Below are 23025 nucleotides of genomic sequence, written 5' to 3' on the forward strand. Positions count from 1 at the left end.
AAGTGCCACAAGAAGGCAGAACAAGCCTCCCAATTCCATCCCAATCCTATACATATTGAATAGGCACTTCTTTCTGAATGAGTGGGCTTAAGATTGTAATCCTAAGAGATAATGAGGTAGACCCTGTCAGTAGGAAAGGCAATACACATTTATGCTCTTCATGAAAAATATAACTTAGTTGTTACTGGCAAGGTTAATTAAAAGCTTTGCACTTACAGAATGTGTAAATTTGTAATCTGTGTAACACAGTGTGATAAGCTGTGCCTATCACAAAAAAATAGGAAGGGTACTGATCTTGAGGAAATCTGTTGCCAACAGCAATAGATATTATGTTCTAAAGTCAATACAAGAGAATTTACATTGCTCTGTGGCTGGACACTTATCACCTGGTTGATGTGTTGCTTAGGTGAGACCAAGGATGTATTTCTGGAGAAGGGACACAAAGTCAGACTTGACATTATAGTGGTTCAACCGGGTGACACTATCTGCAGGAAAGAGATAAATATCTAGGAATTTTATCTGGGGCTCACAAGAAGATTTATTTCCCATATTACAGTTTTCATCCATGGAGGGTTTCCAGCAAGCCACTACCACATTAAAAACTGTAATGTCTTAAGGAATGACACAGACACCATTTAGAAAAGAGTATGCCAAGAATCCAGAAGATGATCCAAATAACCATTTTGGAGACCCACATTTATTTTTCCCCTGGGGGTTGCTTGTTTGTTTTTAATTAACAGCATCATTGGGAGGCTGAGAGTTTGAATGGATGAATAATTGGTTTGAGGGAGAAGGATTGCTTAACCCTTTCCCCTCTGGCTGTTTTGCAGTTCAAAATTTCACACACTCACATACTTTGCTGAAGTTACTTTTCTTTTCCTATGGGACAAGATACTGATACTTGTGAGAATGCACGGATATTAATTCTTCCTTTGTGAAGCTACAATTTTCATCACAAGAGTAATTTGCACTGCAGTAAATGAGGAGCATAAGAAATGTTCTTATGCTCCTCACAGAAGTGTTAACATTTTGGAAGATGAATGACTTTATAAACAAAGCCACCACAATTTTATGAAGAAGGGCAAGGTATATATATTTTAAGTAATACATACTTCCTTCTATTCTGATCTGTTTATTGCATCTTTATCTTCCCTTTCCCTTAAGCCTTAAGGAGTGCAGAATAGTGTACATGGGATTTTCCCCATAACAACTCTGGGAAATAGGTTAGGGCTGAGAGGAAGAGACTGGCAAATGTCACACATAGAGCTTCAGGCCTGATCAAGGATTTGAATCCAGTATGGAATACTCATCATTATATGGTTGAGCACGATTCAGTGGAAAGTTTTCCTGTACAAGGCCTATTGAAATGAGTAGGAGTTGGGCAAAAGTATGACGGAGTCAAATCCTCCCTGCAGTATTTATACATTTAGATTTGGTACATTCCCTGTTCACAACTGCCCCATTCTTTTCACAACTGCCTGTTCCTGGGCAGGAAGGACTAGAAAAGGCTTCTTGAGCAGGCTTGGACCTTACTTGAGCAATAAGGTATTTTTGCCTTTGGTGTGTTTCTATGCGTCCCCTGGCTGACCTCTGCTTATGGTTCAGCTGCTTATTGTCCAGATGTGAGGCTGCTGTTTAAACTTTCTATGCAAAATCTGGAATTAGGAAATTTGCCATCATTCACAAACAAATTCAAATTTGAACAAACGTGAACCAGTTCAAATTTTAATCTAACATTTGCAATTGCAAGACACTAACCCAATCCCACATTTTTGCAATATTTTGCTTCACCTGTACTTTGGGGCTGAGAATGGATCTCTTTTTTATTTTTTGGGATGAATGGTCAAAATATCTAGTTTCCTATAGTACCACAGCTGATATTGGAAAACCAAATGAGATTCCAGATGTTGAAGAAAAAAACTACACATGTAAAATAAATGTTTAAAAATATGTGATGGTTCTTCCCACCAATTTACAACAGGAGGACCCTACAATGGAGGATGAGGATTTTACACCATTAGAAGTTGGGACTTCATTCTCTGAGGGTGGTCACCCCCTCTAACCACTAGGTAATGCTCCCCAAATTGACTTTTATTACCTAGAACAGCATCTAAAATTCTCCCTTGCTTTGCTAATATAAAGACTGCCTAATTCTCTATGATCCACTGGCAAAAGGAGCCCATGTGCTTCAACTAGGATGGAAAACACTCCTGAAAATGGCTAGACTTTCTATTCCCCAAAATGGAGGATGCAAAATTTTCCTTCCCCCTCCTTCTCAGCATAACCAGAGACAGCAGAGCCTTCCTGTAACTATTGAATGATCTGCTGACTCCTCCTCGCACACTGCACCTGAGATTAACTACTATGGATTTGCAGACAATGTGACTTCAACATCTAGTCACTTTTCACCTCCCCATTTCCTCCCCCCACCTGCTATTTTTTACATCTTTCCTGAAGAAGGGATCTGTGGATCTTGAAAGTTTGCATGTGTGTGTGTATGTGTGTGTGTGTGTGTGTGTGTGTGTGAGAGAGAGAGAGAGAGAGAGAGAGAGAGAGAGAGATCTTTTGGTTGGCCTAATAAAGGTATTACAGCAACATGGATTTTGCATTTTTTCTTATGGTCAACACAGCTACCTTTGCTCATTTATTTATTGGATTTCCGACCTGCTTCTCAGCTGAACAAAGTAGCTCCCAAACTAGGAATCACTAAACTAAAAGCAAAACAGTGGGTGATTTACTCTCTCTTCCTACACAGCTGGGTTTGATGCTAAGAGGCTCAGACTCTATGGGGGTTGCACATAGAGAGGAGATATAACAGAACCTGACAAGAGATTCAGCTTTAAACAATATAGAAGGACAGGGTATGCATCCACAAGAGCTTACTGACTCATATAAGCATTAAAAGAACCACCTAATCTAGTCTGACATCGGAAGAACCTTAACTGTTTTTGTCATTTTCTCACACTGCTTTCTTGAACAGCCAGTAGGAAAGATCAGCTTTGATGTTGAAGGGGTGGGGTGAGGGGAATAGGAGAAGGAAAAGGGATGTTTGATTGATGTACTCAAAGCAGCAGGTTGTTGAAAAGATGACTGTATCAAATAATGTATACAGACCTGCACAAATGCCCTTTATCTAGAGGCCATTATTATGAACAAGCTCCCTTGATCTAGTCTGATTAGGATGTTAGACTGAGGAGGCCTAGGTTGAAATCGCTGTTCAACCATGAAGGTGTCTGCATGGCCCTGGCCTGGTCAGGTCTACTGCTGGCTCCGGGTCATTGCTGGATCAACATCTGAGCTTGCTGTTTTGGGGTGCCCTGGATCCAGCCTGACTTGAGCCAATTCCATAGTGAGCTGTGGTCCTGCTCTCCTGGCTGGACTCCTGTCAAGCTTCATTTACCAAGGTTCAGTCTTAGCCTGAATTGAAACAGAAAATAATGGTAGTGACTATGCTTGGATATTTGATTCAGTATTTGTTTCTGTAGGCCTTTGGGTGATTTAGCATCCTGCCCTAAGGTAATGAGTACTAATCCATTTCTTTTGGCCAACTGAAGTGTAGATAAACCCAGAATGAAAGCACTGCAGTCATCTTCAATGCGAACTTGTGATTTCACAGCTGCTGGAGGCAAAACTACTGTTCCCTCTCCATAAATAAAATAAAACAAAATAAACCATCTTTTGTTTTATAAGCTGTTTATTGAGGAGCTGAAAGCAAGCTGGGCAAAAAAAATCCAACCACAGTCTAATGGAAAAACTAGGTGATTTACAGCCCAATCCTATACATACTCAGAAGTAATTCCCATAGAGTTCAATGGGGCTTACTCCTAGGTAAATGGGTATACGAATGCTGCCTTGATATTACCATAAAATAACTGTGATGATAATTAAAGTTCTATTTCAATAATCAATCTGTAATAAAATAAAATAAAATAAAATGGGAGGAAATAAAAAGCAAGCATTTCATCAGCTATTGACAAGTGGAAATAAGACAGGGAGGGGTTTTCATGTTTATAAATGGAACCAGATTGCTCTTATGCGCTGTCACATGATATGGACCTTGGAGACATCTATAGGAAAATGCTTTGAGGTTACTGCCTTCTGCTTCTTCTCACAATTATGTTCCTCCTTTGGTATGGATGTGGCAGGTCTGCTCCCGGCAAATGCTCAAGACCACGGCATTCTCTTCATTGTAGGGATGTATGCGACCCATTAAAATTTGAGCTCACCAAAGTTCTCTGAACTCCAACTTGAAGCTCATTCTGACTTGAGTCTGTATCAGATTATGAGTTTAATTTTTTGCTTTTTGTATGAAAATCCTTCTGTATTTTTATGTGTATTTTTCCAAATATGTGCACTGATTGTGTGCATCTTTGAATATATGTATTCTTCACCCATTGCTTAAAGCATGTTTGTGTGCATTTTTCAAAAGTGTGCATTTTTTCGTGCACATTTTGAAAATGTATGCATGCTGTTGAACACAGTTTTGGGAGTCCCACATTGCAAGCTTGGAAATGTATGGACTTTGGCCGCAGACTGTATCCATCCAAGTCCGTAAGGTCAGTAAGGAAGTCCGTAGGAGTCACCAAAGTGACAAAAGATAAAGGGCTCTTTTAGTGGAGTCAGCCAGGAAAAATAAAGAAGCTCACTTCATAGCAGGGCCGGCCCTACCATTACACGGACTGATGTGCCTACCAGGAGTGTCTGCACCATGTGACCTCCAGTAGGTAGGGGTGTACGGATTCCCCACCATCTGTTCCGGTGGGGAATCCATGGGGGGGAGGCGATCTGTTCCTCCCCCCTCCAGAATCCTCTGGAGTGGCTTGCTCCATGAGGATTCTGCGGAGCCACACTGGCTATAGGGCCGCTTACCTTGCCGGCCAGAGCCATTCGCTTCCTCTGTGCTGAGTGCCATTTCTTAAAAAAAAAAAAGAAAAAGCGGCAGGATGTGCCCATAGACTTATACGCAAATAGAGCTGTGAATCTTGCATATAAGTCTATGTGTCCGTAGAATTAGACGCAAGATTCATAGCTCTATTTTGTGTATAAGTCTATGGGCACATCCTGCCGATCACCTGTTTTGTTTTTTTTAAGAAATGGCGATCGGCGTGGAGGAGGTGAACGGCTCCGGTGGAAGAAGCAGCTGAGTGCTATTTCGCCTCCAATCCTCCTGGAGTGGAGGTAAGTGGTGCTGATCCGTGGCAGATTCCTGAGGCCGGATTCCAATGAATCCAGCCTCATTTGAATCCGTGGCGGATTTCTCTGACATCCCTACCAGCAGGTGCTCTGGATAGCCCTGCCAGCTACTCTCTCACTGTGGCATTTGCCACAGCAAGAGAGCAGCTGGTGATGCTCTCTGACCCAGCAACTACCCGCATCACTCCCCTGCTTCCCTTTGCAGGAGCTGCAGGTGTCACAAGAGCTCAGTTGCATCCCACCCCCGCGAGAGTTTGGGTGAGCTCTCACAAGAGCCCTGCAGCCAGGAAGGGGCACGAGGCAGTGGAGGAGGAGGCCGGCCAACTGGTGGGTGGGCGGGCCCCGGTGGCATGTTTTCTTGCAGTAAGAATACAGTGAGATACCTCAGACTGGGGCTGCTTGTAGTGAGGAACACAGGAGGGTAAGGGTAAGAGGGGGCTATCTTAGTTTGTTTGCTCGCCTCCCCTCCCTCTTGTGGCATAGGCTATAAGCTGTTGAGTGACAAACTGCTTATTATAATCCTCCTCGACTGTTCTTTGCCATGACTGTCGTTCTGGCACCGCACCATGCATTTTAGTTACTAAGCCAAAGAACAACTTGAAAGGGCAAGCACTGTTGTGTCATCTCTTCCAAACAGACTCTGTAGCTAGGGTGGTTCCTACTGCTGGCTGGTGTGATGCGTGCACTGCTGGGCTCTTTCCCAGTGGATACAAGAGGACTGTCTCCTCCCATTACGTTCTAGGCAGCAAAAACCCACCCGCTCATTAACTGGAGAGCTGTGCTTCCTATGAGTCATCATCATTCACAATAGCTGTTCGTTCCAGCAGCTGCGGCTTTCCCATTTGCCATGAATACCCTCTATTCAGAAAGATAATGCTCACTTTCAAGCAGGTCAGAGTTTTGGGTGTTTTTTTTTACTGTACAGAAAAGCAAAGATTGTTTGGCAATCATCTCAAACTCCCACCTCATTGTTGAGGCAACTGAATTTATTTCTCCCTGCCAGTGAGTGGTATGATCCATTTTTGGTTCCTAGCCACAGTTGATGATTAAATAAGAGAAGAAGGGTGGGCCGTTTAGATATGAATCTGAAAGACTAGCCAACGGCTAGCTTGGACAACATTTCCCCTAACATGCATTTTTTTGCAGAAAACATGGGCAGAAAAATTGAGCCCAAGCGAAAGGGTGGGTGGGTGGGTAGAATACACTTTACTAGGGTCCAGAGATCCAGGCACCCCAGCCCATATGCCAACCCCATTACCATGAGGAAGAATATTGAGGATAAATTGTAGATCATGCTTATTTATTAATGTATTTCACTGTGTCCATGTGCTGCTACAAAGTGGCTCTCTCAAAGTCAACAGTAGAGACTCCATTTTGAGGCAAGGCCAATGAACAAGATGTGTTCAGCTTCAGCAAGGTGGGAAATTACAGGCAAAGGGGTTAAGTGGTCATGCAGGTAGTATGACTAGCTTGAGCAATTCATTTTCTAATAGCCTTCCTAAAAATGCTTGCCCCGAGGCAAAGGTTAAGCAAAATTAAGATTAAGCAAGGTGTGAATACACTGAATATGAAGAGTGATACGTGTGCATGTACCTGGTTGGTATACATCTCAGATCAGGGTAGAATTTACAATATAAGAGCACATATGTCAGAGGTTTATGGGCTCCTGCCTTACATGGACAGAATCTGCTTTGAACTGAATTGTCAAAAACCTGGAGTATTGCTGTTGGCCAGAATTCCTTGTGCACAGGCAGGAAGGAGGTGTTGGGACAGCTGCTGGTTGTGACAAGTGCCGTAATAATTGGTGTGAGAGAATAAAGCTTTAAAGTCAATTGGTCTGTTTATAAAATGTTTGCAGCCATGTTGGTCCACTAGAATAAAAACAAATGACAGAATTCTGCCTTTATTAGATAAAACAAGAGTTGCAAAATAGTTAGCAAGCTATGTAGGAAGGCTCTTCTTCAGGCTGGATGAACAAAAACAGTGAAGAAGAAGAAGAAGAAGAAGAAGAAGAAGAGGAGGAGGAGGAGGAGGAGGAGGAGGAGGAGGAGGAGGAGGAGGAGGATGGGTGGGGGTGGGATGGGGTTCTGGGCCATGGTGGGAAAGTTCCAGTATGGGCCATGGAGTAATTTCAAAAATACTATAAATGTAATTTCAGAATGAGAAGAAAAATGTTTATTTAATGATTCATGAGATTGTATTATGAGATTGCGGTAGGTGAGTGGGTGGGGGCCATATTATAAGTTTGTAGTGGGCCCCCAAAATGATGTTTGTGCTCTGGTGGAGGTCATTCATTTTTCCTACAGATTTTGAATACTATTTAAAGTCAGCTGAGTAAGAGGAATAGAAACCAATAGCGGTGTTTGCCTCCCAATAATCACTTCGGAAGAAATTTTGGATTTTAGGGGGGGAAAAACAACCCACCTAGTGACAACCTCATTTTATTTATTCATTTTAAAATATGTATACTTCAACTTTCCTAAAAAAAATAGTGTGACAAGTGTGACAAGACATCTGGAAGAATTGTGTGAATATCTGCTGTTAATTCTCTCTCTCTATCTCTCTCTCTCGCTTGCTTGTCTGTCTCCCCCCCCCCACAAGTCATCTATTGAGGCCTTCCTTAGGGAGGCTCATGTGATGTCTGATGTATTTTTGGTACCAGGTGAAGGCCTAGGCTTCTTAGTTTTAGTTTTTTTAAAATTTAGTCTATGGCTCTCATGCTATATTAAGACGCTGCTGAGCTTTCTCTAGTTTTAGCTGTTATTTTTTTGTATTTTTAAAATTGCTTTATTGAAATTTTGAAAGCTGCCCTGGAAATACAGTGTATTGAAGGAAGGGCTATAGATTTAAAACATAAAACAAGCAAACACACATTGAGAGTGGAAAGGGGGGGAGAAATGACGAGACAACACAAATTGATTTGGGATAAAACAGGGCCACATTTATTGATAGATTACAATCTGCGAAGAAAGCACCGGCGGGCACACCGCCGAAAGACCAACATGTCAGGTGTAGAGTGAGGCATTCGTCGTCTGGGGCGAGGCGTCCACCCTCGCCCGCCAATCGGTCATACCCAGTTCTGGGCTGGGAGACCTTCCCCTGTCACTCCCCCTCAAGCCACAGAACCCGAGTGGGTGAGGAGGGTTGGCCTCAGAGGTAAGCCGTATCTCCCGACTGGGGCCACAAAACCCAGAGCCGGAAGCCTTGGGCCTTACCAGTCACCTGAAATGGTGCCTACGAATGCTCACCTGTCCTCTACCCCAGTGGAGTGCCCTCCCGGAGCCGCCACAGGAGGGCGACAAGCCTCTGCTTACTCGCTCTCCCCCCACCTGCGCAGTAAACACTCCCAAATGCCCTTTCACAGATCGGCCAAAAAGACATCATTGCCTAGTTGGGTGAGGTGAACACCATCCACCCTGTAGAGCATCCCCGAGCAGGAGAAATGTCGGGGTGGGTGATGGTCTGGTCGCCCTGTTTGATTAGAAAGTTCCCGATCTCCCTGTTGACCTTCTTACGGGCCCTATCCATGGCGCGAGGATCCAAGCCATCCCTCCAAGCCACTCTGGGTAGCAGGTTGGACCAAATAATGGTGATTTCCGGCCAGCGACGCCGAATCAGCCGCAAGTCCTCCCAGGCTTGAAGAATCAGGGTCTTGCCTTTCAGGAGGCCGAGATCGTTCCCCCCTAAGTGCAGCACTAGAATCTGTGGGGGAACCTTCACCAGCCTTTGCTGGAATAACGTGGGCAGGAGGCGCTCCCAATGCATCCCACATCTGCCCAACCACTGAATGGTGGCATAGCGGCTGAGCCCTAGCTGGGATCCGCAGCTGGAGGAGGCCCTCCGACCGGCCCAGAGAACCATGCTGTGCCCGCAGATGAGCACCTTCAGTGGTTTACTTGCGCTCCAGCCATCTATAAGAACAAGTAAAAGCAATGAACATAAATGTCCTCCCAGGCTATAGGCCTGGCAGTGGCCTCACGTATGCCCAATGTGCCTTAGAGCTCCACCTGCCTACTGACTGCACTTTGTCTGATGTGAACCCCAGAGACGCAGCGGTGGAGGCAGCCCCAATCTGGAAGGAATGTGTGCTGAAGTGAAGTGCACCCAAACCCAACACCTTTAATGCTCTCTGTGTGACTGCCCAAAATTGATATTTGGTTAAAGGAGAGGAGTCGCTATGGCAAAAAAGGGGGCCAGGCAGATTTCCCTGAACTTTGAGGAAGTCCCTCAATGCAGTGACTGGACAGAGGTCCGGTACGGGGGCTGGAAACAGCGATACGCAGACGCATCTCCCCTCCTGGTCGGTCTTGGACTTTCTAAGCCGAATAAGGGCCCCCTGCTGAGAAAACTGTAAGTCACTAAACTGCAAGGCTCATCCCGACAGGTTGCCCCTAGCTGCCACCACCAACTCCGAGATCCTGAATGCTCCAAAAAATGCTGTAAGAGCCGCAGCATGAAACAAGGTGGCTTCATGTGTAGATCTGCACAATGAAGGCCACAGATCCCACAAGCCCAGCAATATGTCTGGCGACAGAGGGTGTCTAGGGTCAGGAGGCACTGGGGACCCTCTGGACCAACCCTGAAGCATCCGCTGGACACAGAAGTCCACAGTGTTGTCCGCTACACCCCTCATTTTAGACCAGAAGGCAAGCACAGCAGGCCTCCCCCCGATGGTCCAGGCCACTAGACCCCGCCTGTGGGCATCCATGCAAAACTGCAGTAGGTGATCAACCAGTATTGGCCAGCACTGTGGAAGATGTGTAGCCGCCTGGAATGAAAAGAACTCCCTACCTGACCTGGCGTAAGCCGCTCTTGTGCTGGGGGCTAAGGACTGCAGGATGGCCTGTTCTGCCTCTTCCAGCCAACTTCCCACAGAGCGGCTGGCATGGTGTCCAGAATAGCATGCGCCCAAGGGGCCAGTTCTCAGAAACGTTGCACCTGGTTACGTGACAATGCTTCAGCCAAGGCATTATCCATGCTGGGAATGTGTCGTGCATTAAATAAAATATTAAAACGGAGGCACTGTAGAGTGAAAGCCCGAAGCAAGGCCGTGACCCTATTGTTGCGCGATGACAAAGCATTAATGACCTGGACAGTGGCTTGGTTGTCGCACCAGAAATGCACGATAGAATTAGCAAGCTGGGCCGCCCACAGGTGCATGCCAACATATATCGGAAAGAGCTCTAGATGGTAAGGTCTTTTCCCACACCTAGCGCTAACCACTCCTCTGGCCAACATGTGTGGCACCATCGATCCTGAAACACAACCCCAATGCCTAGGGCCCCAGATGAATCAGAATGTATCTGTAGTTCTGCTTCCCAAACTAACTCCCTCCTCCAGAAGGAAACACCACTGAATGTGTTAAGGAAATGCCGCCAAACAAAAAGATCCTCTTTCATGGTTGATGATACCTGAATGCGGTGGTGCGGCAAGCGTAGGCCCTGCATGGCGTTACAAAGGCGTCTAAGGAAGGCCCTGCCAGGGGCAACAACCCAACAGGCAAAATTAAGATGCCCGACTACTTCCTGCAATGCCAACAGCGTGACTTTCTTAGAATGAAGCATGTGCAGAATCCTGTCCTTTAGGGCCTGTAATTTGACTGCCAGTAACCTACACAGCTGATTCACAGAGTCTAATTCTATGCCCAAAAACTTAATAGTGGGGGAAGGGCCCTCGGTCTTATGCTCCACCAAAGGTACACCCAGTTCATTTGCAAGGGCAGAAAATTCCCGCATTAGCCATGCGCACTGTGGGGTGCTGGGGGAACCCGCAAATAGGAAGTTGTCAAGGTAGTGCACGACACTATGGGACCCAGTTTTATCAATAACAGCCCATTCCAAGAAGAAACTGAACTTCTCAAACATAGCACAGGACACCGAACGGCCTGTGGACATAAAACTGACCAGAAAAACAGAATCCCAAGAGGTCAAAGTCATCAGGGCAGATTGGCAAGAGGCGGAATGCGGATTTAATGTCGCATTTCCCATGAGGGCCCCAGGGCCCAGTGCCTTCACCATAGGGATGTACGAAAGTCACTTACCTTTTCGAAGGGCGACATTCGCGGTGGGGGGGAGGCGCTCCATCCCTCCCCCCGAAATTCTCTCTGGCTGGCTGGGGCTGCCCGCAGCCGGACATCTGGCCACTGGGCAGCCTGCAGGGATGCAAATGGCGGCAGCCGTAGCCGCCGCCATTTGCGTCCCTGTATTTTGCTATGATAGGCTACATAAATATTTACATAGCCTATCACGGCAAAAACAAAAACATAAACAGCGGATGCAAATGGCGGCAGCTATGGTGGCCGCCATTTGCGTTCCCTTTTTTTTTTTTTTTTTTTTGCCGTTTTAGCCTACATAAATATTTACATAGGCTATTACGGCCAAAAAAAAATAAAAAGGAATGCAAATGGCATAGTGGCTGCCATTTGCATTCCCCCCCCTTTTTTTCCGTAATAGCCTTTTTTTTCTGTAATAGCAGATGCGGCCGCCATTCGCAAGTCAGCGTGGACGGCAGCAGGTAAGTGCTCCGTTTTGCGTGACTTTCGTGGGGTGGGGGGGTGGGGGGCTTCGTTCCGCCATGAATTTCAGGAGGCCGAATGCACTGGCATTTGGCCTCACCGAGATCTGTGGCAGAATTCTCTGACATCCCTACTTCACCATGGATACCGCCATGTCAAACGGTGCGTAGTGAACAGACATAGGTGCCCTGGAATGGCGTCGTTCACCGACCCCCCCTTGGGGAAAGACAGGTTGTGGATCAACCGGTATTCACCTGTGGCCTTTTTAGGCACAATGCCCAAAGTGGAGACCCTGAGGTCGGGAAAAGAGGTGGGAGTCAAATGGACCAATGACTCACCCCGCAGCCACGTCCTTATTGATCTTATCTAAGGCTGTCTATTCGAAACCTGCAATAGATTTCTGATTCTGGGAAATTTGGGCCTGGCGTTGGCCCAGGAACGGAATCCTGAAACCCAGGGAAAATCCTTCATCTAAGTAGTGGGCGTCATCGCGGAGTGGGTAGCGCTTCAAAAGGCGCTGTAGCGGCCCCAACTTAATTGGACTGGGCCCCTTTAGGCGAAGGTTGTGGGCCACCACCAGACCTCTTACTGCCCTGCCATTCCCAATTTGGGCCCCGCTGAGTTTTGGCTTTTGGGCAACCAATGAAGGCATGTTGACCCCCACAAATGAAGCACGCATGGCGAAATCGGCATGGCTTCTTGAAGCAAACGCCCTTGGAGCCAAACTCCCAACAGAGAGTGCGGTGTTGAACTGCCTGTCCCGCCCCAGCCTTAGGGGCTGAGGCAGGCGTCAGCTTAGCTAATATGTGCCCACTATTGGATCAATCGCCGAAACCTGGCCTGGCAGGGGTCATAAACTGCAGCCCAAGATCCTGATCCTTGGCGTCCCAGCGCAAAGTGGGGTCAAATGCCGCCCGCATACAAAAAGATTAATCATAGGCCAGCCAAGCTCCACCCTCATATTCAGTATAGGCCCTATATATGATATCCAAATACTTAGTGAGGACCCAACCACGCTCTGGGTGCTTTTGCTGAATGACACCCATATAGATTAAGAAGCCGGGCAGCCAGTTTGCCCATGTACATGACACCTTCCTACACCTGACCCTCTCCTGATCCTTATCATTAGATTTCTCTCCCTCCTTTGTTTCTGTCTCTCGGAATAACAGGGAAAAGACGCCAATGAATTCTCCCTGAAGTATTTTCTCTCTTGTTGCAGGTAATAGGTGATATCCCAGGGCGGTAGATGTCCCCCAGGTCGGGATTGCCCCTTTCTCTGAGTGGGCATAAGGGTTCTTGCTGCTCGCCCCAAGCTCCTTGGAGCTCTCGCCTACGGGGCCACGCCACACAGCTGCACAAGCAGCATTGGCAGATGGGGCGTGCTGGGGAGCTCCCCCCTCACCGGCCGTAAGAGGCTCAGCAGCTGGAGGAGCCATAGGCATTCCCCCCCCATCAACCCCACCAGCGGGGGTTGGAGCAGGGACAGGGGCCCTGTGGAGTCGGGCAGATTCAGGGATGCCAACCGCAAGGGCGGCCCCACCCAGTGCGGCCTCGCTTTGAGCCGGGAGTGTGTAACCTGGGCTGAAACAGTTGGACGGTACACCTGGTGAAGGGAACCCAGGATACCCCTTGCCGGTGTGTGAAAAGGCCAAGTCATCCCTGCCGTAAAGGGGAACCACCCATATGTAGGGGTGGACGAAAGTCACTTACCTGTTGTCGAAGCTGGTTCGCGGTGGGGGGGAGGCGCTTCGCTGCTCCCCCCGCGAAGTTCAGGCTGGGGGGGGAGGCTTCCCGCCTCGCCCGGCCAAAATTCAGGCCAGGGGGGAGGCTTCCCGCCTCGCCCGGCCGAAATTCAGGCCGGGGAGGAGGCTTCCCGCCTCGCCCGGCCGCGAACTCCAAAGTTTTTTTTTTTAAAAAAGCAAACGCCCCTGTGATAGGCTACGTGATGATTAACGTAGCCTATCGCGGCTAGATCTGCAAAGTCAGCTGTGATAGGCTACGTTAATCGTCACGTAGCCTATCATGGGGGCGTTTTTTTTTTATTGCAATGGTGGCGGCGGCAGCCGGTCAAAAGACCGGCTGCCGCTCCCGTCCCACACGAACACCCGCCGAACCGCCGGCCGGACCCGCCGCCGGGAGGGATATTCGGCAAAGGTAAGTCCCATCCCGGGGGGGGTGCGGGGGGCGGGGGGGTGCGGAGAATTTCTCTCCGAAACTTGTTCGGGGGGCCGAACACGTTGGCGCTCGGCCCCCCGAAGTTTCAGGGAGAAATTCTCCGCCATCCCTACCCATATGGCAGGAACTGGTTCCAGCCAGTCGGTGGCACTAACCCCCTGGATCCCAGAACCTCACCTGAACCAAGGCTGTTTGCAGTGTTAGGGATCTGGCTGTGGTCCAATACTGCTGGAGCTGATGAGACGGGTGCCGGCGACCCTTGCACTGGCAGGGGCTGCTCTGAAAACGAACATATGGGCATTGAGGTCGGTGCGGATGCTGTTTGCCCAGTGACGACCCCTCTGGAAGCCTCGATTGCTTCCAGCCTCTCTGAAATAGATAGCAATAGATCTTTGCGAGCGCTTGCCCTCTAGCAACCTTAGAACCAGAAGTCCTGGGAGCCAGCCTGGCAGGGGTGGTTAATGTAGGGATCCCTAAGTCCCGCTCGGCAGCCTCCGACCTGGATAGAATGAGGGCCATGTCATGATCCTCATCTTTGGATGAGGAAGAGTCGGCCCTACGGAAGTGGCGCTTAGCTGGGGGACAGGGGGCTTTAGCTGGGGGGCAAGCGGCTTTGCCCTTGCCTTTTTTTCCTCCCAAACCCTTCTTGGGCAGCATCGCTGTGTATTGGGAAATGCGCTAACCAACTTTGGAAGGGAACCTTGGTACTTTATTGTAAATTTGATTTATTTATTATTATTATTATTATTTTAATATATTATTATTTAATTATTATATATTTTATCACACCTTACTAACCCACAAGGCAATGTCATGTACCTTTCGGTAGCTCCTCTCACACACCCCTCTTGTTTGCTTGTTTTTTTGTTTTTCTTTTCTTTTCCTTCCCTTCCCTTCCCCTCCCCTCCCCTTTCCTTATAAAGGCAAAGGGCTGCAAGGCACAATGAGCCACCAGGGGGTGGCGGAGCGCTCAAGAGCATGGGAAAATCCCTGGTGCCCTCCTGGAGGAAAAGCCAAAAGCAGCCGGTGGCCCGCTGCAGGTAGCAGCGAATGGACAGCCGATGGGGGTTGGCAAGCCCAGGCATGGGAGGTAAGCCTAGGGGACGGGAAGATTTTCCCTTCCTTCCCTTTACTAATGGCTACCCGGAAGTGCCAGGAAGCCACACGGAGGCCCACCCCCCAAACTGGCCCAGCTATGCTGCGGGCAAATGCAGCTCCTAGGGACGCTCCGCGCCGGCAAGGTAAAACTCCCTTCGGGAGGAAGAAAACGCAAAGGGGACAGGCGGGGAACAAAAGACCTCCCCCCCCGAATCAGCTGAGGAGGGGTGGAGTGCTGCGGAAACCAGCGGGTCAAGAGAAAGGGCAGGAGGCAAGGGAGAAGCCTCATGCTTGTGCCGCGAGGGAGAGGGGAGCAAACCACGCTGCTGAGGATGCTGCCGCCGAGAGGAGGAGCCGCCTCATCCCTTGGATGCCGCCGCTGCTGTGCGCTGCCACCGCCGCCGCTGCCACGAGTTGGTCCAGTGAGTAGGTCGAGGACCGAGGACGCTGCCTCTGCCACTGCTGCCGAAGAAGAAGGCGTGAAAAATTCCAGCTCGAATGGCCAGAATGAAGAGGCGGCTGGGGTGGTGCGACCTAAATAGCGGCCGGCTTGACCCACCCCCCGATAATGCCAGGGACAAAGGCCAATGGCCTTCACCCTTGTCCTGTCCTCCCCCCCCCCGCAACAGCCCCCCCCCCCAGCCAAGCAAGCCAGGCGCGGGGTGAGGGCACTTCTATCCCTGATGATTGCAAAGATAAGCCTTGATGATGATGAAAGCCTTCTTTCTTTGTTCTTGAACAACCTTTCCAAATGTGGTGCCCTCCATATCTTTTGGACTATAACTCCCATCAGCCCAAGTCAGCACGGTTAGGGATGATGGGAATTGTAGTGCAAAACACCTGGTTTTTTCCTATATAGCCCCTTCCAGAGGTCTTAATGAAGACAATTGGGCACAGCAAGAAGTGTGTGCATGCTTGTAAGAGAGTGTGTGAGAAAGAATGGAAGTGTGTGTGAATAAATGTGTGTGCATATGAAAAAGTATGTATGAATGTGTGTGCAAGTGTGCCCTGGCCCCATCCATTGCCACTCTTCTCACCAACAGCCCTGCCCACTCATGTCATGTGGCTCTTGAAGGAGCCAATGTACACATCAACCTTGAGAAGTTTGCCCACTTCTGTTTTAGGTAACCTGGTCCCAAGCCCTTTAAGGGCTCTATAGGTTAAAAGGAACACTTTTAAATTGAGCCCAGAAACAGACTGGTATGATTCCTGGATTTAAGGGGTCACAAGATAAAATACAGATAAATGCTCTTTAAACATAGGCCATCATCTGTGTCCTTAATAAATTCTTCTCCAGAGACTATTTGCTGCCTCAGATATGGGGCAGCGGTGGGGGGGGGGGTTGGTTCCTTTAGTTTAATCATGGTTTGTTATGTGTGTTCTGTTGTTCATTGATTTGTGAAGGTATTTAAAGAACTCTCCATTTTTTTTGTGCACAGGAACACAACATGTGAACACTCTCCAGAAGAACAAGATCCAACCCAGTTGGTAAATCTAATGTTTTAGACAGTTCAGCAGCCTTTACTCATGTGGCAACTGCAGGGACTATCTTTATATAATCTTAAAAGCAAAGGCTGTTAAAATTGTATTGCTTTGTTCTGTCCAAATAGTATATTGCGTGTTCCACTGTTGTCAAGTACATGACATTTGAGGATCGATTGAAAGCTACTTTCTCTTCCCCACGCTTGGCTGCTGTAGAGATAGTGGACTAGGTAAGAGTTCCTGACAGAGAACTATTGTAGGCAACTGCTTTGGCAACAGTAATGTTTTATTTTGTTTTGTCACCACTAGATCAGAAGAAAGCTGTTCAGAACCACTCCCCGACATGTTTACTGAAGGGGGAGACATGCCTCCTAGCCCCACTCCAAGTTCTGATGCTCTTGCTATCCATACCCAATACATGTACAATTTTATTGTTTACTTATTTATTTATTATATTAAGGGAAGAGCCTTATGTGCTTACAGCTGGTGTGCACGATGCACACATGGCCTGTTCTCGTTAACAACACCAAAAAAGGCAACAATACCAAAACACCCAACAGTTAGGTATAGCAATTTCATATACACATTTTATTGTACAGTAAGATGAAATTCAGCTGTGCACAGTCAACCCGCACCCGTAAACAAACTAGGAGATTCAACAGATGACAGTCTAAGTAACATTACACAGGACTACAACAAGGATGGGCATCCAGTAATGCACCCATTTCATGGAGCGTGATCAGAAGTTATCCAGTAGTAGTAGTATGAAATCTTCCTCCATTAAACTGTGAAAACAATAATAGCCGATCCTCACACAAAGGTTTTCTTAATAATAAACAGATTAATACTCGCCAAATAATGGTTCAAAATGTTTTTTTCAAATCTGAATGATGTACTTCTAAAACGTCTCCATCAACAACAGTTTTATTAAACTATTTCCCCACAAAGAACACTCCGTATCCACAAGGTATCCACCTTTAAACAGCAAACCAACCTAGGGGTGGACGAAAGTCCCTTACCTGTCCTCAAAGGACGTTCGCGGTGGGGGGGAGGCGCTTCGCAGCTCCCCCCGCAAAGTTCAGGCCGGGGGGGGAGGCTTCCCGTCTCGCCCCGGCCGAAATTCAGGCCGGGGAGGAGGCTTCCCGCCTCGCCCGGCCGTGAACGCAAATGTTTTTTTTTTTTTTTTTAAACGCCCCCTGATAGGCTATGTGACGATTAACGTAGCCTATCACGGCTAGATCTGCAAAGTCAGCCATGATAGGCTATGTCAATCGTCACGTAGCCTATCACGGGTGACTTTAAAAAAAAAAAAAGCGCGTACGCTAATGGTGGCCCCCATAGGGAGCCGCCATTCGCGTTCCTTATTTAGTCGCTGTAGTCTACGTAAAGATTTACATAGACTACGGCGAAAATAAGGGCAACGCAAATAGCCACCAGACTATAGTATAGACGTATAGACGGGATCGTGGTGAGTCCTGGAGAGCGTGAGCGGGGCATGAGTGGGCATGACTGGGGGGAAGCAAGGACAGTGTCTCGCCAGGTGCGGTCTGGGAGCCATGGGGGAGAGGGACCCGATGGACTCCTGGACCCAGTCGGGTGCCCGCGACATCCCTACTTTGAAGCAGATTGCTTCTTCTGTGTATGGCTTTGCAGTATTTCCTCTTCCGTTGAAGAAAAGAATATGAAGAATGGAAGTTAAGCTGATCTATAGGTTTCTGTGCAACCTGTTGTTTCTGTGCAACCAGAGAGCTTCAGCTATTGGGCGATATAGAAATGAAATAAATAAATAAAATATAATTGTTTCTCTCTCCTGCAACTTCAGATAGTCAGTTTCTCTAAGAAGGATGTTCCAAACCTGACTGTATACATCTTTAAAATTTTGGATGTTGCTCATCATATATAAAAAGGAGGTTCCATGAATGGTTCTCTGTGGTGGGAAGACATCACACTAAGCAGCCAGTCCCTACAGTGGTGCAGCGATGGTTGAACTAGCTGTCCTTCGCCAGGTGTACGTCTCTTTTTCAGGGCTACCCACCCCCACCCTGCAAAGCTCAGGCCAGTTTTGCTCCAACTATAGCTGAGTAGCCGATTTTAACACATGGCCTTGGCAAAGCCATGCCTCTCTCTTCTTCGCCATCAAGACAGAGTGGCAGAGAGGTGTTTGTGCGGATGAAACTATGCATGACATACAGCTTGCCCTGTGTCCCCTAAGCTTCCTGGCTGCCCTCAGATACAGTGGACGCTGCTCTGTAGCCGACGTTGAAGGAAGATTCAATTGCCAGTCCAATGAACTTCTGTACCTGCAGTGGCAGTGGTGGCAGGAAGGCATCTTGCCCTTTACCTCAGGCAGCAAAATGTCTTGGGTTGGCTATTTCCACATCATTCCTGTAGGAACCTTTAACTAAACTTCCCAATTTGTCATGCCGTGCTCTGCAATTTTTTTTAGTGAAAACTTCCTCCCACAGCCGCTGAAAGTGCAGAAACAGAAACACGGATACTGTGGCTTAGGTCAAACTCTAGGAATTGATGTGGACAAAGAGCTCTGTTGGCTTAGCAGGCAAAATTCCTTTGACTGAAAAAAAAAATCCAGGCATTGGGAAATTAGTAGGGAACATGTCCAGTAAAATGAAGGCTCTCAATTATAGGCTTTGGATAGCCTTTAACAAAGGATAACATGGTCTTGCCTTAGGAAACGCCCTTTCACTACATTGGACAATTGAAACCTGCCATCTAGCTGTTATATCTTTCAAAACAGAGGCTTAACTTGAAAGCTGTCATTTTATGGTTGCTTGCAAGCTCTTCTGCTCTCTCTGGAATTTTAAACCTTCCCAGTTGTCTCTCCTAAAGTTAATGTGGAACCTTTCGATTGAGTCAATACATGCACGCACGCACGCATACACGCGTGCGCGCACGTGCACACACACACACACTCACACACACACACAGAGTTCCTCTGGGCATAGTTCCTCTGGGCAGCAGCATCCAGATTTAATTAATTAATTTGTAAACCACACAACTGGCAGAAGTGCTCACGGTAGAGGTGCGCGAAAGTCACTTACCTGGTCTCGCAGCTTGCTTCGCGGTGGGGGGGAGGCGCTTTGCTGCTCCCCCCGAAGTTCAGGCCGGGGGGGGGAGGCTTCCCGCCTCACCCGGCCGAAATTCAGGCCGGGGAGAAGCGCCCCGTCTCCCCGGCCGCGAACTTCAAAAGAAAAAAAAAACACCCCTGTGATAGGCTACGTAGTGATTAACGTAGCCTATCACGGCTAGATCTGCAAAGTCAGCCGTGATAGGCTACGTTAATCGTTACGTAGCCTATCACAGGGGCGTTTTTTTTTTTTTTTACTTTGCTTGTAATGGCGGCGGCGGTGGCAGCCGGTCGAAAGACTGGCTGCCGCCCCCGCCCCTGACGAAGACCTGCCGAACCGCCGCCGGGACCCGCCGCTGGGAGGGACATTCGTGAAAGGTAAGTCCCATCCCGGGGGGGGCGGCGGGGCAGAGAAGTTCTCCCCGAACAACCTTCGGAGGACCGAATGCGTTGGCGCTCGCCCCCCCGAAGTTTCGGGGAGAAATTCTCCCCCATCCCTAGCTCACGGTGCTTTACAAGCTTGATCTTGTTTGTCTTGATCACTTTTGTTTGTTTTGATAATCTGGTAGTGAATCAGATCATTTTTGCTTTCCAGGTCAATACAGATGTGATCAATGTTTGTTTATTTATGTACTTATTTCATTTATATCTTGCCTTTTGACCAAAAACTGGCACTCAAGGGGGCCAGCAATAATAAAACCAAGATTAAACCAAAACTTAATTGAAACTATTATTATTATTTAAATGAAATAATAACAATTAAAAACACAAGGAAAGAAATAAACAGCACCCAACCCAATAGAACCTTCTTCAGCGACAGACAGCTTACATGCCAAAGGCCTGTCTGAATCTTTGCCTGAATCTTTGGGAAGGACAACAGAGAGGGAGCCAACCTAGCCTCCAGAGTTGGGAGCAACCACTGAGAAGGCCCTTTCTTGCATCCTCACCAAACTGATGGTGGCAGAGTGCGAGAAGGGTCTCCTTCACGGCCAGTGTCAAGAATGCATGATTATGCACCTGCTGAGGTCCCATGTCTTCTGTTGCAAACAAGCCCAGTGTGCTCTATCACCGCATTACATCAGCCATGTGGATTGGTCCCAGCTTTCTGCCTGTCAAGCAAGGAAGTGGTAGTAATGATAAGGAGGAAGAGGAGGAGCAATAGCAGCTGGTGACAATAGTGGTGGAGAAGGTAGGCTGACTTAGGGAAGGGCCCCATTGAGGTTGTTTTGCCCAAGGGCCCACAAAAACCTGGAGCTGGCATTAGCCTCCCTGGAAGATCTTTAAAAGGTTTTGTCTAATGTTGCTATCTATAATAATAAAAGAGGATGACTCTGTCTGTCTGTCTGTCTGTCTGTCCAGCACCATGACTTTGAAACCTAAACACCTGCAACTTGTCATGCATACCAATGGGTCCATAGGGGTGTGCACCTTGGGGTTATTTTGTTTTTAAACTATATTCATTAATTTTAATTAATTTAAACGTGCCCATTTAGCTGAAGCCTGCCATAACTTCTTCGACCACTAGGGGCAGACTTCCCTAACCAGCCCATTGCTTTGCAGTCCATGCAGTTTGAAGCCACAGGAGATAAGTAGGCCAAAGGACAGTGTTATATGCCTGCCCTCATCCCCCTGCTGTGGGGCAGCCTCCGTCAGGGGAAGGGCCAGACCCCTTCCCTCAGAGGGCTCTGGGGGTGCACCATGGCAGGGGGTGTCATGGTGCACCCTCAGCACCATGCAGGGACAGCTTCACTCAGACGGGGTGAGCACAGTGTATCCAACTCTGACAGCCGAGTAATTGTGCTTGAAGACTTCACCATATCAACCCACACGAAGCTGGGTCCATTCACTAGTACATTTTTAATTAAAAGACGCAAAAGGTCTCCACAAATGTGTAGTCAAAATATGAGGGGAAAGGTACACCTGATAATGGAGCAAATGAAGAGCTCTGCTGGATCTGATAAAAAATCTGCCTAGACCAGCATTCAGTCACCAACTGTGGCCAGCCCTGTGCATCTGCCAGCAGCCATGACAGCCTTGCAATGTCAGAAGCCAGCCAAGGTCCATTCCATGTTGGCATAGGCACATCGATATACTTTTGGACTGTCATTATGCCTAACGGTCCCACTTATTCACTGGATCACAATGGAAACCATGTTTTGCAAGCACAGTTTCCCAACCTCAGGAAGATACGAGGTATCTAATCTCTTCACTTCATCACTGTTGAAGCAAGTTTGCATAACGTTCTTGTAGCTAGAACAACAGAAGGGGAAACTGCATGTTCTAAAGAAAAATGAAGAGCCAGCCACCTTGAACCAAGTGCCCTGCCTTTCTCATGTTCTTTGAAGTGTTGGTAAAGAAAGAAATCCGTACCGGGTAGGAGAAAATACAGGAACAGGAGATAAAAACCACAATTATTAAAATCAAGTTCCTAATGTGAAATATAAAGAAACAAGCTATGATTCTTAGGGAAGCAAGGCAAGTGGGAATAGATCTTTTGAAGTGGAGAGAATCTAAATTTCAGAGTGAAACAGTGCCAAAGATTGTGGCAGCCATCTAATTAGGGGATAAACGCAGAGCCTTCAATTTAAAATGTCTTTTTGAGGCAGTATGTAGAACAAGCATTCATCCTCCCTCAGCAGGGGAGAAACTGTATGCCTGTACCTTTTGATTTAGCTCATAAAATCTCTTGGGTCCAGCTGGTCCACAGAGTCCATTGTGCATCAGCAGTGAGCTAAGAGTTTTACATCTAACTAAAGATCAGCCACTGCGAAAAAATTATCAGGCATTGGCGACATGTTGCTGTACCTGGGTTTGGTCCTAGTGCCATTATTTAAAGCCCATGAATATCTGTAGCTATTCTCTCTCTCTCTCTCTCTCTCTCTCACACACACACAAATACAGAGCTGAGCCAGATTTTCATGAGTTTTGTGTCAAGATATGCATATTCACAAACATCTTTTGCCAAGATGTTGGTGAACTGCAAAATCCCACTGAAATTGCAAGGGTTTCTCTGCTTTTCATCCAAGCCCTAGACCTTAATCACCACTTGCGCAGATCTATGCAAAAGCTCAGAGGGGAGGCAGCTCAATGGTAGAGCACACTCTCTCAGGCTTCCAGGTTAGCATGGACAACACAAAGTGAAAGGGACCAATGGGTTGACTTTGTACAAGGCAGCTTCCTATGTTCCTTTAATGCTTATTTTTAAGCCTGCAAGGAACTGTGCAGTTCCTAAGGTGGGCTAGAAGGCAAAGCTCAGGGAGGATCTGAAGCCCCTGGGAGCTTAGGCAGGGTCCCTTTATGACAGGGGTGAGGGAGCCTGTGGCCCTCCAGATATCGTTGGACTAGGGTGGTCATGAATTGCCAAAAAAGAGGAAATGCATCACCGAAGATGAGGACAAAAAAGATCAGTGATTTGCATACAATTTGCATAGACTGATGTATATTTATAGATGCAAATGTGGAAATGATTATGATTATT

The 23025-nt window shown here is 47.5% G+C and overlaps 1 protein-coding gene and 1 pseudogene across 1 annotated transcript in view; one reads left to right on the forward strand and one right to left on the reverse strand.

Annotated features, from left to right (window-relative positions):
• LOC146351296 (uncharacterized) overlaps nt 1–17315 on the forward strand; it is a 97961-nt gene extending 80646 nt beyond the window's left edge. Inside the window, exons 3-5 of the mRNA XM_084847037.1 lie at nt 11668–11706; nt 14806–14972; nt 16420–17315. Of these exons, the coding sequence (XP_084703163.1) occupies nt 11668–11706; nt 14806–14972; nt 16420–16434 (221 nt within the window). The 3' untranslated portion in view covers nt 16435–17315. The remainder of the gene's footprint in view (nt 1–11667; nt 11707–14805; nt 14973–16419) is intronic.
• LOC146351297 (uncharacterized) lies at nt 8504–10443 on the reverse strand (annotated as a pseudogene).
• Nucleotides 17316–23025: the final 5710 nt, after the last annotated feature.

Source organism: Heloderma suspectum, chromosome 3, assembly GCF_057233095.1.
Source record: "Heloderma suspectum isolate Gila_16-S chromosome 3, 16-S_ref, whole genome shotgun sequence".
Classification (NCBI taxonomy): domain Eukaryota; kingdom Metazoa; phylum Chordata; class Lepidosauria; order Squamata; family Helodermatidae; genus Heloderma; species Heloderma suspectum.